The sequence below is a fragment of the Ochotona curzoniae genome, unplaced genomic scaffold (assembly GCF_017591425.1).
Source record: "Ochotona curzoniae isolate NIBS_2020 unplaced genomic scaffold, NIBS_Ocur_1.0 contig_3498, whole genome shotgun sequence".
NCBI classification, from domain to species: Eukaryota; Metazoa; Chordata; class Mammalia; order Lagomorpha; family Ochotonidae; genus Ochotona; species Ochotona curzoniae.
The window spans coordinates 41,438,346-41,456,427 of NW_024465885.1; the positions used below are offsets into that span (position 1 = coordinate 41,438,346).

The 18,082-nt window shown below is 37.6% G+C and overlaps 1 protein-coding gene and 1 non-coding gene across 2 annotated transcripts; one reads left to right on the forward strand and one right to left on the reverse strand.

Annotated features, from left to right (window-relative positions):
- Nucleotides 1–3,329: 3,329 nt before the first annotated feature.
- Nucleotides 3,330–16,592, reverse strand: LOC121156654 (keratin-associated protein 6-3-like). The gene is made up of 2 exons (XM_040980430.1): nucleotides 16,366–16,592; nucleotides 3,330–3,630 (listed from the first exon to the last, which is right to left on the reverse strand). The coding sequence occupies exons 1-2, from the start codon at nucleotides 16,590–16,592 to the stop codon at nucleotides 3,330–3,332; spliced, it is 528 nt and encodes a 175-aa protein (XP_040836364.1).
- LOC121156982 lies at nucleotides 8,926–9,030 on the forward strand. The gene has a single exon (XR_005883962.1). It is a non-coding gene; the product is annotated as a U6 spliceosomal RNA (small nuclear RNA).
- Nucleotides 16,593–18,082: the final 1,490 nt, after the last annotated feature.

Here is an 18,082-nt window from a genome sequence, read left to right on the forward strand (position 1 = left end):
TTTTTTTTCTTTCCAGCAAAGAATTTATTTATTTTTTATTGGAAAGTTAGATTTACAGAGAAAATGAGAGACAAAGATCTGTCCATTGGTTCACTCCCCAAGTGGCCACAACTCCCACAGCCGAGCTGATCCAAATCCAGCAGCCAGAAGCCTCCTCCGGATCTCCCATGTGGGTGCAGGGCCCCAAGGGATTGGGCCATTCTCTACTGCTTTCCTAGGATACAAATAAGGAGCTGGATGGAAAGTGGAGCAGCCAGGATTCAAACTGACTCATATGGAGTCCCAACTCATGCAGGATAATGATTTAGCCACTAGGCTATCATGCCAGGCTCTGTTGGATGGTATTTTAACAACTGAACTAAATATGAGAAATAAGTGTTGAGGTCAGGCTATAAGAATTATAATCACCAACAGTTTGGACTTGTGAATTTACCTACAAAGCAGGTTTTATGTCCAGTCACAGTGTCTTAACAAGAATGCCAAAGTATTTTGAAAGGGCTCACAATTGTGGCAAGGGGATAAAGTTGATGCCTGTGACACCTGCATCCCATATGGATGATGGTTTGGGTACTCCAGCTTCCTGCTAATGCACGTGGGAGATCATCAGAACATTAATTAAGTGTTGGGGCTCCTGAAGCCAAAAAGAAATTCAGAAGAAACACCAACATCAGGCTGGACTCAAATTCTCCCTTTTGAGCATTCGGGGCATGGAGAAGCTGATGGAAACCTCTCTCTCTCCTTCTCTCTCTCTCTCTCTCTCTCTCTCTCTCTCTCTCTCCTTCCCTCCCTCTGTCTATCTCTTTTAAGCAAATAAAGAAAATACTGTAAAATCCATTTCATGAGATGCAGAAGCACAAATTTCCACTTAATATTAAAGACAATTCTAAGGTGCAAAAATAAAGTTAATGAGGAAACAAACGCTTCAATCTAGCCAACTTCTAATGCTGTGTATTTTTTCCACTGGAGTCAGAGTTTTACTTCTATGTGCCAATTAAGAAGAATCAAACTTTCAGACTGCCTTTAGTTTAACACTGAAATAAAATTCTCTCAGGTGGTAGAAGTACTGTTACCTGTTTGTTTATTTGTTGTTTTAGATTTATTTACATATTTGGAAAAATCACAGAGTGAGAAAGACTCTCTCTGTCTCTCTCTCTTACACACACACACACACACACACACACACACACATATTTTCAATTCACTGATAACTCCCCAAATGGCCACAATGGCCAGAGTTGAGCTGGTCCTAAGCTGAGAGCTAGGAGCTTCTCTCCAAGTCTCCTATATGGGTAAACAGGGCCAAGGTCTTGTGCCATTGTCATCTTTCTTCCAAGATCATTAGCAGGGAACTGGATAGGAAGCGGAACTGCTAGGACTTCAGGGGATGCCCATGTGGAATATTGGTGCCGAAGGTGAAGAATTAGCCAGTTATTGCCTCCATCCCAGCCCCAATGACATTAACTCTTTTTTTTTTTTTTTTTTTGGTGGCTGGTTAGTATCCTTTATTCTTTTTTTTTTTTTTATTGTTGCTTACATTGTATTATGTAGTACAGTTTTATAGGCGCTGGGGATTACCCCCACCCCTCCTATACCCCTCCCCCCATGGTGGATTCCTAACTCTTAAAAACAAATATTCAAAACATAATAGGGCAAATTAAATGGAGGGAGACAAGAATCATTCTGACTTCTCCCTTTCTTGGAGAGGGCCGATACAAGACACTTACTTTGTAAATACACCCAACCCAAAGCCTAGAAATAGGCACCACATATGGCTATCCCTGCCCTCATGGGACTCAGGAAGCTTGTGGTTTTGATGCAAATGACCCTATAGTAAATACTGTCACCAGGGAATGCCTACCACAACTGACAAATGGTACTGTTTGATGAAACAGTTACCCAGTGTAAGACACATCATCATCACCGTAAAACAAAGTAGAAACTTATAGACTGCAAACATTGCTATCTTAATTTTGTAAATCAACTATTTAATTGATATGCTCAGGTAGAAATAATATATGAAGAGATTCCATAAGAAGGCAACACTCTCATAAGGACATAGGAAAGGACAAAAATGATGCATTCTGAATAATAAATAAAAGAATATCTAGATGGTTTCATCAGGCTAAATAAATATTAGATAAACAGAGATACATCTACATCGTAAACAACAAAATATACCCTGTAAAGCAATTATCATGATTTCCCAAGAAAGAAATCAGAGTATATGGCTCGAATATGCTTCATTGTCAAGAGTTCAATCCAGGAAAGCAAAATTAGTTTAATCAACTGCAAAGGTAGTGGAAATTCAATAAGTACAAATCAGATATTAGTGATATGAAGACAAAACTGAGATGATGTTGAGAAGTAGAAACTGAGAGGGTCAGAGGCATAAAGCCAAAAGTCGCTCTTAGCATCCTCAGTAGTACTAGCCAAATCCTGAGAGGTAGCCATAGCCACAGTGATAGCCAAGGCCACAGTCCTCCATCAAAATTGGAACTGGCAACAACAAAAAAGATTTTTTTTTTTTTTTTTAAAGATTTATTTTTATTATTTTTTCATTGGAAAGGCGGATGTACAGAGAGAGGAGAGAGAGAGAGAGGAAGATCTTCCGTCCGATGATTCACTCCCCAAGTGAGCGCAACGGGCCGATACTATGCCGATCCGAAGCCAGGAGCCTCTTCCGGGTCTCCCGCACGGGTGCAGGTTCCCAAAGCCTTGGGCCGTCCTCCACTGCCTTCCCAGGCCACAAGCAGGGAGCTGGAAGGGAAGCGGGGCTGCCGGGATTAGAACCGGCGCCCATATGGGATCCCGGGGTTGCAAGGCGAGGACTTAACCACTTGCGCCACCGCGCCGGGCCCAACAAAAAAGATTTTAAGTGTAAAAGCAAGTAGCTCCCTATGGAAGCAGATGGATTATTCCAGCATAAACTGAAAACAAAAATATCAGCATGAAACACTGAAAATAAAATCACTGAAATTAAAAAAAAAAACACTAAGGTTGGTATTTCCGTTAAAAATTTATTGGGTAAAGAGACAATATACATCAAATCAAGCATATACATATCAAAGATAGTTGACATGATATCATCATTGTGATCAAAGCAGAATGGAAATGGTTCATGTGATTTTGACGGCATGAAATTTTATTTCATCACACTTCATGAAGAAAATGGAAATAAGGGGCATGTCAGGTTTTAGGGCAATGGAAGACCATACTAGACTTCCACTGTAGGATCATCTTCTTCTAGGTACAAAGCTGATGAAACATGGGATCAGACAGATGAATGTCAATGTCAGAGGAGTAGAGTTTGGGAATCTCCATTAGTGTCTTCAGTAATAGTAGCCAAAGCCAGATCCATACCCAGAACCATAGCCATAGCCACAGCCACAGAGGGAGCGTGAGCCATAGCCATAGCCACAGCCATAGCCACAGCCCAGTCTGCGGATGCCACAGCCATAGTAGGAGCCATAGCCACAGCCCAGGCCTCCATAGCCATAGCCCAGGCCTCCATAGCCATAGCCCAGGCCTCCATAGCCATAGCCCAGGCCTCCATAGCCACAGCATCCATAGCCACGGCCGCCATAGTAGTTTCCGTAGTAGCCACACATGGTGTTGGGTGTTGAGGTTGTCCTTGGGTGGAGGAGCAGGAGGAGGAGTGTAGGTGACTTGAGTCTGCACAATGCTGCTTGCAGGAGGCCTTTTATAGGTCCTCATTGTGGGTGTGACCCAGCAGAGGTGCTGCTGTGATTGGCTCATTTTGTGAGTTATCTAGTTAATTTGCTTGTTTTCAGTCATGAGAGCAAATCTCAGATATGCTATGAATGTGTTGTGTGCTGTCTGATTTTAGGCTTGTCTCCAATCTAGGCCTTCAGTGGGTGGAGATTCTTACACATAGATTCAGAATTGTACAATTCTTCAAATTAGATTTTCACCTAAACTATCTAAAACATTTTTATGGAAACAAATAATACTTTTTTTTCATCATAATCATATTTCTCCTAGTTTCAGGAGTCTCTAAGAAAGTAATTCTTGTTGCTTTTATGGTTTTAAGATTTATGTATTTTATTTTTTAAAGTAATTTTCTTTCTTTTTTTTTTTTTTTTTTTTTTTTTGGAAAGTCAGATATACAGAGAGGAGGAGAGACAGTGAAAAAGAAAAGATCTCCCCTCCGATGATTCACTCTCCAAGTGACCACAACGGCCGGTGCTATGCCGATTCGAAGCCAGGAGCCAGGAACCGCCTCCAGGACTCCCATGCGGGTGCAGGGTCCCAAGGCTTTGGACGATCCTCAACTGCATTCCCAGGCCACAAGCAGGGAGCTGGATGGGAAGTGGAGCCACCAAGTGTATAACCAGAGCCCATATGGGAACCCAGCATGTTCAAGGAGAGGACTTTAGCCACTAGGCCACGCCACCGGGCCCTAGATTTATGTATTTTTATTGCAAAGTTAGATATACAGAGAGGAGGAGAGACAAAGAGGAAGATCTGTCTGATGATTCACTGCCTAAATGGCCACAAGTGCCAGAGCTATGCTGATCCAAAGCTGGAAGCTAGAATCTTCCTCCAGGTCTCCCATGTGGTACAGGATGCCAAGCATTTGGGCTGTCTTCTACTAATTTCCCAGGCTACAAGCAGGGATCTGGATGGGAAGCAGGATGGCTGGGCAGGAACCTGCACCCATATGGGATGCCGGTGCATGCAAATACAGGGTTTTAGCCACTAGGCCACCATACTGGGCCCTTTTTTTTATGCTTACTCAACATTTACATTTTTATCCCTGAAAGCTTTCTGATCCCTTAAAGCTGTTTCTCATGAACATAATTCACTGTCTTCTTTGAAAATTTAGCTTCTTCCTGCTTCTTTTTCTCTACATATAATTATGTATGTATAGGGAACTAGGTGATGTGTAATGTTCAGATAAGGTAGGGTATATGCATTTTGGATATGAAAATTATTTTTTGTCACTAGGTTGTGGATCATAATAGAATTAATTAAAACTTGTGTATACTAATTTTCTACTTACAACAACTATGCCAATCTTACTCATCTCCAGTTTCCTAAGGGATTAAAAACAAATGTCTGTTATCCTGTCAAAGCCAACGTAACACCTTTCTTTCTGCAAGGATGCATGTTTGTTTGTGTTCTAATCAGCTCTGTAATTGACATAGCAAGAATCATCAAGACCCCAATCTTCCCAGGTCCTAAGTTTAAACTTTGTACAAAGACGTTGAACAAGAAGAGCACATTTCTGAACTCATCTGATAGCCATCTCTCTTTCCTGTATATCACAAACCTCAGAATGTTTTCAGCGATTGAGATAGTTGTGGGTTGTTTTCACTGAATGTCTGTAGCTTGAATCCTGTAAATAATAGCACAAGAGTTTGTCCTATCACGGGTGTCCTAAAAATGCTTCTGCTGCCGCATCGTGTGGAGTGGTAGTGCACCAACAACTCCTCAATTGTTTATGAATTCATCTTCACTCATTTACATAAACTTGTCATTGTTAGCAATGATTACACTCTTGTTATTGACGAGATTTTGCACTACAAAGATTTTAGATCTCTTAAAAAATGTGTGAGTGTCAAAAAGCGATGGGGAAGAATGGAAACAGAAAGAGAGATATTTGGGAACTGCCGATTGACTCCCTCTATGCCCCGTGTTATCAGGAAGTAAAAGAATTCAAGGATTGCAAATACAATCCAGATTTCCCACGAGTGTGACCAGGATTCATTCAATCATTTGAGTCACTTCAGTGTCTCAGAATCTGCATTATTTGGATGCTGGAGTCAGGAGTTGGATCCAGGAGGTGAACTGGGCATTCCAGGTGCAACAGACATCCTAATCGGCATATGCAAGGTTAGGTCACCCATCCCACTAACCACCACTCATTTAAAAATTAACAGCCTTCCGGTTTCTCCCTGTGGTTGTTCTAGAATCACACATCAATAGCCCTGTTTTCCCTGTGCCCCTTTTTCTTCTGTGTTCTTTATAGTACCCAGTATGTAATCAATTCTCAATTATTTCATATAATTAAACACTACATATAATTATAAGAATATTTTCCAGTGTTAACACAATTCATAATCACGGTACATTCATCATACCCAAGGAATCAATTTCATTCAATACTAATTAAATCAGGCTTTATTTTACTCTCCGTTCTCATTGTGACATCTCATCTTTCATTTCTGTTTCAGGATCCACGTTGATATTCACATAGCATTTTGTTGTTATATTTCCTTATTATTTCCCAATTTGTGAAAGTTTCTCAGTCTTTCTATGACATTTATGGGCTGGACAATTTAAAAGAACTGAATATTTGCTCTAATATTTCCTAATTTGTAATGGTCCAAAGTGGTTTCTCAAATATGTCAAAATTGTATAGTAATAGTAGCATTAGTATCAGAAGAACTACGATTTTTGATGCATTATATAAGGAGATACAAAATGCAGTCAATCTTTAGGTTTTTTTCTAGAATATTTTTAAAACTCGAAACTTTAATAGGATAAATCCTGCCCTTTCTATATATTCCGGATTAATAAGATTATATGTTAGTGTCTTTTTTATGATTTTAGATGATATATAAAGTAAGTGATGCATTACACATTAAATGTAAATTAAATGAATGCTATTCTTATACAAAAATTATCAGGAACGTTCTTTTCTGTAATATAAAAGTGACTTCTCCCACAACGCCTTTTTTTCCAAACCACTCTTCTTTTCCTACACTTACAGAACCACACTTTTCACTTCACAGCTCTATAAATTGAAATAATTCAAAAAGTTTAGGTAAGTAAAAGTATATTGATAAGCAGGAAGGGACATGTGAGGTTCAGCTCACGATTTGCTATTGGCTGGTAGTCTAGCTCAGTTTATTTTCAGTGTGTGAAATAAACAAGACACCAAGATATGATAGAAATCCCTTACTAAAGGGCATGAATTTATTACAGACATCTTATGGAAGACTTAACTTGAGGATCTACCAAGGAGGAATAATTTGAGAGTTTTAACAGTGACTACTGTGAAATGTGAATTTAGTACTGCTTCTGGTTGCCTCATATTATCATTCAGGTGGCAAGTTCCTGCGAAGATTACTCACTTGATAAACTGGCTATTGACCCTGCAGTAAAACTGAGCCTTTCTTTTCTGAAACAATGAACATCTGCAATGAGCCTTGGTTAGGCTGTGGATGCCTGGGCTATGGCTAGAGAGAACAAGGCCATGTGCCTGTTAGCACCCATACCTTCTCTCTTGTTCTCAGAACTTTAACATCGTTGATCATTTTAGGTCATTCTCCTGTGAATCACTCTGCATTCCTCCTGTATTTTCTACCAAAGCAAGTCATTAGCATCAAATTGTCTTCATGGTAATCACATGAGGTTTCCACAGAGTAAACAACTATTCCTTTGATGTTTCATAGTATTTTACAATAGAAAATATTCTTTGTAGGCCAATAACATTTAAGAAAACTTTACGTCACAACAATTTCAGGAAGATGAACTCATCTGAGGGTGTATATACTTAAAAAGGAGGCAGATAAATTAGAGAATAGATGTTGAAAGATTTCATGGGTTGAAGGGACAGTCTTCCAAACTCTTTATAAGAAAAATAAGTCCTAAGCAGTAGTCTTGACAACTGGGTAGTAAAGAACAGAAAACAAGGAAAGTAAAGCGAACGAATGAAGGGGCTGGAAGACAATCAAGTGGATTGGAAAACACACCTTGTTTCTAGTCTTATCCAAAACAAGCAAAGATTCACTCAAGAAATCTATGGAAGGGAGAATGTGTCACTGAAGGAGGGATCAGGAAAATCGCCTATGTACCCTCCGACACACACACACACATGCTTAACAGGCACAGACAGAGCAGATGTAAACGAAGTGAATAAATAAATAGAATTTGGTGCATATCACTGAGGCCAATTTCCTATGGGATACAATAAAGACTGTAAACCCAGAAGCTAAATGCTTCAGTAGGAATTAATTATGATCAAAGAAGCAAAGGAAAGCAAAACAAACTTGAATCAGAAAAATCAAAAACAAGTGACACAAACAGCAAATTAAAATAAAGATGAAAGAATAGCTAACTAAACCTAGCAAAGAAATGAAAGAGAAAGACATTGTCATGAATGGAAAATCAACTGCCAGATTTCAAGAGAAGAATAGAACAAACACTTAATAATGGACATTAAATAAAGCCTTGAGAGAATGAAAATTTCATAAAAGAATAATCAGTCAAAACAGAAAAAAAAGCAATGTGAATAACAGACAAAGAAGGAATAATGTGTTCTGTTTAAATTCTGGGAGAAGCTAAGAAGGAAAAGAGAACTAATATTTAAAATTATAGTTAAAAACATCTTGCAAGAAAGCTAAAATTTATCCATTGACAATTCCTATTGCCTGGGAATGCCAAAAACAGAATGACCAACAACCAAACAAGATACAGAAAGTTAAATGTTAGGTTTTCTTGGTCGGGAGGGCTTTAATTACTGATTCAATCTCAGTGCATGTTATTGGGCTGTTTAGATTGTTAATTGCTTCTTGATTCAATTTTGCTGGATTGTATGTGTTCAAGAATCTATCCACCTCCTCTAGGTTTTCTGATTTGTTTGCATATAGTTGCTTGTAATAGGTCCTGATGATTCTTTGTATTTCTGAGGTATCTGTTGTTATATCTCCTTTCTCATCTCTGATACTATTGATGTGTATTTTCTCCCTCCTTTTTTTGATTAGTCGAGCTAGTGGGGGGGTCTATTTTGCTGATTTTCTCAAAGAACCAGCTCTTTGATTGATTGATCTTGTGTATAGTTCTCTTGGTCTCTATTTGGTTTATTTCCTCCCTTATTTTGATGATTTCTTTTTTCCTACTAATCTTGGGGGGTTGAAAAGATATTTCTGTGGTTCTAGTACAAAATCAAAATCAAATGTTCACTTTGGCAGCACATGCACTTGAACTGGATTGGCACAGAAAAGGTTAGCATGACCCCTGTGAAAGGATGACATGCAAATCTGTGAAGCATACAACACTAAAAATAAATAAATAGATAAATAAATAAATGAAGTAAAGGACAAAGGGAAAGAATTAGGATGATGATCAGTATTTTCAAACGTACATTTAACAAGAAAAACTGAAAAACTACCTTAAAGATGGTACAGCTATCTTAAAACAGGAATTACAAAGTTTCAATGCATAGGAAGTTAGGAGATTCCATGTGTAAAGGTTTAGAATGTACGAAATACTCCAACCCGATTTTCCAATCAAGGAATGGTTAGAAAAGAACTAATAGAAAACACTAATAGAGAATGAGATTGAAATAGGGTGACAGAGTAAAACGTGGACAATGCATGTGACAAAATGTAATAGCTCTGCTACAAGAATACGTACAGTATGGAAGAATTAAAGAGGAAAATTAGCATGTAGGTTAACAAAATAGAAGTTGAAAATATGGATATGAATAAATTAAACAGATAATAAAGGGTTACCTAATAATAAAAAAAGACTAAGAGATTTAAAAAATGATATTAGAAGAAAGGAAACTGATAGGAGAAAATGGTCTCCCACTATTTTCAACATACAGAAACACAAAGCATTTGATCCAGTAAGTCCACATGAAAACAATCTTAATCAATCTAATTAACCAATTGAAGTAAAGCAACCTCAATTTGTTTTACACAAAAAGAACTAACTATAAATTGCATATACAAGCTGAAACAAGTGGTTTTTTGAAAGGCAACACATAACTAAAAACTATAATAGAAAATATGAGTAGAAATTCTAATATAAAACTAAGACATATGCCAAAAGGATATCAAGTGGCTCATGATTATTTCTCTGTGTAACACACATGATCACTAAGGAAGCAATAAATCAGAATAATTTTGTGCACTAAAAACAGGAAAAATTGTTACCATTTTATAAGTAGCACATAGACAATAGGTAAAAGTCCATTAATAAAAGAGGATCTTAATCCACAGCTCTCAGAGCAAAAAATATCAGGCAGAAACCTAGGTTGAGAGCACCAACAGAAACCTAAGGAAGCATTTAGAGATACATTTTAACCACAGTTAAATGTCAGTTTCACCACAGCTTTTTCACAACAACAAGAAAATAACATTAGACTGCAAATAAAACCATCACGGTTTTAAAAGATTTATTTATTTTTATTAGAAAGGCAGATACATAGAGAGAAGAAGAGACACAGAAAAAGATCCTCCATCCAGTGGTTCACTCCACAAGCGGCCTCAACAGCAGGAGCTGAGCCAATCCGGAGCCAGGAGCCAGGAACCTGCTCCGGGTCTCCCACTTAGATGCAGGATCACAAGGCTTTCGACCTTCCTTGACTGCTTTCCCCGGCTACAAGCAGGGAGTTGGATGGGAATTGGGGCTGCTGGGATTAAACCCTGCATGCATATCAGATCCCATGGTGCCCAAGTCGAGGACACTAACCACCAGGCTATCATGCTGGACCCCATTACATGGTTGTAAAGAGAAAAACTGCTTTTAAAAGTTGTTTAAATTATGAAGCCAGCCATGGTGGTACACAGAATAATCCTTCATCTTTGGCAATGGCATTGAATATAGATGCTAGTTCATATCTTGGCTGTTCCACTTTTGGTCCAGCTCACTTCTTGTTGAATGGGAAAGCAGTAGTGAATGGCAGAAGTCCTTGGAAACCTGTACATGTATGGGAGACCCAGAAGAATCTTCTTGCTCCTGGTTTAGATTTGCTCAGCTGCATCCATGGTGGCCGTTTGTGGAGCGAATCAGTGAATACAAGATCTCTCTCTATGTCTCTCATAATTTGGTAAAACTCTACCTATAAAATAGAAATAATAAAAAATTCTTTCAAAAATTATTTTTAAAATTCTAATATTTATGTGATAAAGTTAGAAATGCAATTTTTTTAAAAAGTGAAATTTATTTCATGAGTAGATGTTTGATTAAGCAGTTCAGTAATTTTCATGTAAAAATAAAACATTGTATTAGAAAATTTCAAGACAAATAGTGGTAGTAAAGATAATACTGAAATTATAAAAATAAGTGAACCAATAGTTGGAAAAATACATGGTACTTAATGTTATTTATCAGCAAGAGAATAAACAAAACAAGCATATTCTGTTTTTAAAAAGCTATGAAAGAACAAAGTAAGAAAAAATTAACCTAGAATTTAATGAAGTAGAGAACAGAAACAATAAAATTTAAACTGATTTGATAGGATGTTATTTGAAAGCACCAACATTAATGAAAACATTGCTAGTCCGATAAAGAAAAAGGATAGAAACTCAAGAAATGATAAAAGAGAAATAAACGTGGAAACTGAAGATATTTTTAAAAAGCATATGAGATCATCTTGCAGATCTTTGCAGACATCAACTTGAAACTTGGATTCCTAGGATAATTCAGCTTACCAAATTTGACATCATTACTTTGAGCAATTAAAAAGGTACCAGTATAATTAGAAGAAATACAAGGAAAATCACTAAGGAAATGAGCCACAGACAGACCCTGGATCGAGATGATATCCCAAGAGAATTCTAATAAGTAATCAGAGACAAAATAACCTGAATGTTTGGTTCATCTTTCCTGAGCATTAAAAATGAAATAAACTTCTCAATTTTGATTTTGAAGGATGGATTGATGTTTCACTTCTGTCGCACAGACATCTCCAGGCTTCCTGCCTGTTGTTGAAAGCCTGCGTGCTCTCCTCCTCTGCAGGGCAGGCAGACCCTGTGACCTGCCTCCAACCAACAGGTTGAACAGGTTGTAGTGGAAGTGGTGGACTACGTGGAGCTGTGTGCATGGCTCATGTTTGCTACGACTGATGCATCTGTCTTTGAGGAGTCTCTTCTCCCTCCCTTGCTGGATTTGAGTTGGAACATCAGTATGAGTATGCAGGAGCCTAAGCAGCCTGGGGCTGTAGGTAATCTCTTGGGGCTGAGGAGGACCTCCATGGGGCAGCACGTGCGGGCATCCAGCTGGTCAGTGAGCTGTTCTGCTACGAATCTAAATTAAGACAAGTATTGAGCTCAAAATCAGATTTTTAAAAATTTTTTATCGTTATTATTTTCCTGGATACAATTCTGCAGGTATAGGGATTCCTTTCTAATCCACTGATTCCTCCTCATTTACCTCTCCCACCACGTGTATCTATACCCCAATTATTATTTTTAGCCAGTTATGATCGGCTATATGTAGGAAATTATTTTATAGCATTTATTATTTTTGATGATACAGTTTGTAAGTAGAGATCCCCCTCCAATCCCAGGTCTCAATTTTTCCCATCTACCTAGAATTTTCCTCCACATTGTAACATTGGTATAGTTCTTTAGCAACAGTCATGAGTTAAACATTCTATTGTTTAAGTGCATCACAACACTGTAGGTTTAGGCAATGGTGAAAACTCTAGTATCATATTTTCAAGGTTTATCTAACAACTTCAATGGGAGTTCTTTTACTGGGAGTAGAGATGCATACTACAATATATCTTCACTTCCCAGAGGCAAGTCTCCATTACTCAGTTTGTCATTGAAAATATATTTACACACATCAACCTATTTGTGTTGTATTTTGTCTGAAGATTGCTTTATACAAGTATTTACCCCATAGCACTGGCTTATCATTTCATGTGACATATAGATATAGATGATATAGATATTGATATAGATGATATGGACATTGATATAGATGATATAGATATAGATATAGATATAGATATAGATATAGATATAGATATAGATATAGATATATTAGAAATAGTCTGCATCCTTGGTAACAGTTGGGTCAGGGGGCAACCAGGATACACATGTTAGATGGAACCTGAGAGATGCGAAGTTGGTATTCTTTTCCAGAGGGAACGTGCAAAATGTGTTCATGGTATGAGTTTGCATACAAGATTAGTAGGCAGCCAGATGTAGGATCTCCCTGGTCCTAACACATACACAGCTTGCCATAATGCTCCTGTGCCTTTGTCACTGTAATCTAAGTAATGCCCCACATGCCACCTGTGATGGTGATGGGGAGTTGTGCTGCAATCTTCACCCCAATCCTATGCCATCCCTAGGCTCTCCACTACTCTCTGCCAGCTTCAGATTGGACTGAAGCCACCAGCAGGACCTGCCAATTCAAGTCTTGAGTCAACTCTTTTTCCTCTAGTTTCCCTCCTCTTTTGCCCTCCAGTTCCTGCCTGTTTACAGATCACGCTCTACTCACTGTTGGGTTGTCTGTTTGCTGCAGGCTCTCTCCACTATCTCGGTTGCTTCCCTGTGCTGTCCATGGACCCACAGTTGTCTCTGTCTGGGCAGCTGGCCTGTCCACTCACAATAACAGGGATTGCTCTCCCTGCTCTCCTTCACTAATGCTTCCACATTCGTTGTAACACTCCTCAACTCATTCTGCCGTATTGCTGCCAGCATTTTTTATAACCTTTTACAATCTCATTAGACAATAGATTATAAAAACACAACTTTTCATCTAATCTTTTAAAAGAGATGTCAAAATGTAATTCATTTTAAGATCTTTAGTGAGTGTAAAAATTGTGAATGTTAATTTTCTATGCTATGTATTATGCACCAATGGTATTTACCCTAATTTGTAAGTAATGTTAATTCTTATTGTTATGGGTATGAAAAATGCAAAATTTGCTAAAACTGTATCACTATCAAAAAATTAAGCTTGGAACTTGGTAAAGATGTTGATTTTTCAGAAGTTAAATATTGTCCTAAGAAAGCAGTTGGTATATTTTCTGCAAGTTACTAAATACATCAAAATTTAATATAGTTAAGCAATATAATGAGTATGAAATTTGTAAATGTTTTTATTTTTCTCTTACATATCATTATCCATAAAATGCTTAATTTTACTTGTAGGTAAAGCTTAATGCCATGATTAGTGCCAGAGTCCAGCTCCAGCTGAGTTCAGAGCTCAAGAAGGGTGCTTGAAACAGATGTAGAGAGAAAAGAAATGAATCACTACAATTCCAAGATTATCGTGGACAATGCGAGAAAGCTGTCCACTTTATTTATACAGAAGCAGTCACAAGCTCTAGCACAGACCTTTTACATCATGGTGTTGCATCTACTCAACCACAGAGTGCAGTCCCAAGCAGTAGAATTACAAGGTTTTCTTTAGAGGCAGTTTGGCATAGCTTCAAGGGGGGCACAATTTACAACAGCTTTAAGGGGTGAGTGAGGAAGGATTATGCATTCCTTGTTTATCGTGGCTTGCCAGCCCCCACCTGCTCTCATCAGGTCTGGGCTCTAACCTTGGCACCACCCGTGACAACCAGATCCCTACCTTGATTTATCTTTGGGTTAGTAAGTATGGAGCCTTGATTTATGGAGATTTGGGGGCCATTGGCACTAAAGGTCATGTTGACCATTAGGCCTGCAAGCTAACACAGTTTGTTAGCTAAACAAGTAAAGCAAGACTTATAACAGTGAAAAGAATTGCAGTTAGCAATGAGCCATTTTTACTACATTTTTGTTTCAACTCTACAATGGACAAGTGGGTGTTTCCAAAGTTAATTCTGCAAATTGTTTCACCTTAAGAGAGGGTATTATCCATTCTGACATTGCAGTCAGGAATTCCTCAGTAAACAACAGGCATTAATCATTAATACACTCCTACTACAATTATTCTCACAGCTTATCTACCACTTAATGGGAGAAATGCATCAAATGAGAAAAAATATAAAGTTCTAAGACAAAAAGTTTTAAACAATAAATGCCCTTACAACTGCGGGCTCTACAACCTCATAAACAATCAAACAATAATCAAAAGTCTATCTCTGTGATGTTAATAAAATGGCCCTATATTTCTTCTAGTTAAAAAATTATGAAATCAGCTAAAACAACTATATTTTCTATGCTCTAAAGAGTTGAAAGTACAAACTAACCTTTAAGGTCATAGTAACAATATATATATATATATATTTTTTTTTGCTATAGCAAGATAGCCTTTAGGGTTATAGTAGCTACATTTTTATCATAGCAGGATGGCCTTTAGGGTTACAGTAACAGGATGGCCTTTAGTGTCCCAGTAACAGGATAGCCTTTAGGGCCCCAGTAACTATATTTTTTGTCATAGCAGCTTCAGCCATACTTCCGCCTGGGCCAGATTTCAGGGCAATAGGTAGGCACACAATGAGGTGTCCAGAAATGGCATGGGTTTAATTGTACTCCTGTATGCAGTTAAATAACATTAACATTAACTCTCAAGCTCATGTTCGTTGCAAAAGACATCTCACAGGGATAAACAATGCCTCAATAGATTACAGAATTCTTAGTGGGGTGGTTGAGTGTCCATGGAAAAAGGGGGTGAAACTGTGTCAAGGTGCTCACAGAGAAATCCGCTGGACCCTACCAAACACCGGAAATTCCCAAGGCCCTGCAAAGCAGGGAGCTGTTCTCTTCACAGCTTAGTGTTATTCACACCTACTGCACAGAAGCCCGCAAATTAGAATTATGCAGTAGAAAAGATTGCATTGTGGCTTTTCATTTAAGGGGGTGTATAGTAACTGTGTAATGTAGATTAACATATCCAAATGTGAGGATACAATGCAGTATGCATCTCTACTTCTGGACAAAGGTAGACTCCCAATGAAACTGTTTAGGATGCTGGACTCTCAGCAAGCAATGATGGACATATAATTGCATATGAAGAACTATAATATAGTAATGGTATAGGGGAACTCAGCAATGGGGGAGGGAGTAGGGGAGGGAATAAGGGAAATCCCAGGGTGTACGGAACTGTTTCATAAAATGATAATAATAATAAAAAGAAGTAAAAAAATTAAAGAAAATAAAAAAATTTAAAAAGGAAAGCAGGAAAATTTAAAAAACACTAAGAGTTTAAACTGTAATGTCATCCTTCTACAATCAAACTGGAATTTGGTAAAGATGTTTACATTTAAGCAGTAAATTAAATATAGTCTTAAAGAGCAGTTGAAATATTTCCTGATAAAAGCAAAAGAATATCAGTATGGACACTTTGGTATTAAATTATTGCAATAAAAACAAAGGTTGATATTTGGATTAAAGAAGTTTATTGAATCAAAAGACAAATAAAATAAAGCATATACATCATCAAGGCAGTGACTGTGAAAACATCATCATGATCAAAGGAGAATGGAGAGGGTTCACGTGAAGTTTTGCCCTCATCCCACTTCATAAGGAAAATGGAAATAAGGGGCATGTCAGGTCTTAGGGCAATGTAAGACCATACTAGACTTCCACTGTAGGAATCTTCTTCTAGGTACAAAGCTGATGAAACATGGGATCAGAACTGATGAATGTCAATGTCAGAGGAGTGGAGTTTGGAAATCTCCATTAGTGTCTTCAGTAATAGTAGCCAAAGCCAGATCCATACCCAGAACCAAAGCCATAGCCACAGCCACAGAGGGAGCGTGAGCCATAGCCATAGCCACAGCCATAGCCACAGCCCAGCCTGCGGATGCCACAGCCATAGTAGGAGCCATAGCCACAGCCCAGGCCTCCATAGCCATAGCCCAGGCCTCCATAGCCATAGCCCAGGCCTCCATAGCCACAGCATCCATAGCCACGGCCGCCATAGTAGTTTCCGTAGTAGCCACACATGGTGTTGGGTGTTGAGGTTGTCCTTGGGTGGAGGAGCAGGAGGAGGAGTGTAGGTGACTTGAGTCTGCACAATGCTGCTTGCAGGAGGCCTTTTATAGGTCCTCACTGTGGGTGTGACCCAGCAGAGGTGCTGCTGTGATTGGCTCATTTTGTGAGTAATCTAGTTAATTTGCTTGCTTTCAGTCATGAGAGCAAACCTTAGATATGTTATGAATGCATGTTTTGTGTGCTGTCCGAATTTGGACTCTTCTCCAATTGAGGCCTTCAGTGGGGAGCAATGCATATAGAAACATTCAGAAACCTATAATTCTTCATCAAATTAGACTTTGATCTAAATATTCCAAACTTTGTTTTGTAAAACATATAATGTTTTTATTCATTACAAGTGTATTTGTTCTTAATTTCAGGAATTTCTTCCCTTTTTTCTTGCTTGTAGGTTTTGTTGATGCTTTCTCAACATTTACCCTTCTTTGGTTCTTGAGTATTTTGACTTATGATTGGAATTTATTATCTTCTTCAGGAATTTATTTTATTTCTCTGAATTTTTCCTATGCATAATCATTTTATATCAGTATAGGATCATGTCATGTGTTGTGTAATATTCAAATAAAGTATCTAATTTCCATACAGAAATCAGAAATTATTTTTTTCACCCCGTTGGCCATAGTAGAAATAATGAAGAATTCAGGAAAACAAAGTTTGAATGGTTTGTTTTCTACTCTTTTACTCAAACCAAATATGCTTTTCTTATTTATTTTTAATTTCCCAAAGGAAAAAAATAAAATAAGTCTTATTAATGAATCTTGAATAAATCAGGTTCAAGAGAAGGAAAACGAAAAGCAGAAAATGAACAATCAAAAAAAAAAAAAAAACGCAGTTTGAATGATTATACAGCAAGTGGAAATTAGGCATAATTTTTAATTCTTGAAGAGGAGAATGTAAAGTAGAAAAAATCCCTAGAGTTTAAATCACAACTTAAAAATATCTTGCAAAAAATGATGGTATTGTTTATTGGCATTGTTCTCAATTACCTGGGAATATTATGTCAGAGTAACCAATTACAAAAAAAGAACCTACACGCTACATGTTGATTTTTTGGATGAAAAAGATATTTCTGTGATTCTAATGAAAAACATAATTAATGAATGAAGAATGGCAAATGCTTAGGTGACAATTAATGTTCACAAAGAGATATTAAATGTAAAAAGGCAAATTATTTTAAAAACAGAAAAAATGCCTTTTAGCCACCAAGGAATTAGAGTATATACATGCAGGAAATTAGGAGAATCAATATCCATAAATTCATTATTAATTATATAATAAAGGACTATTTTCCAATCGGGGAATTCATACAAAGCATCAACATAAATTTAAGCAGAGACTACATATTGAATAGGGTAAAAAACTACAATATGGGTGACATATGTGAGAAGTTAATATGAGTCCTTTTTTCCTTTACTTGGATTTATAAATTGATGTATTCCTGTCTT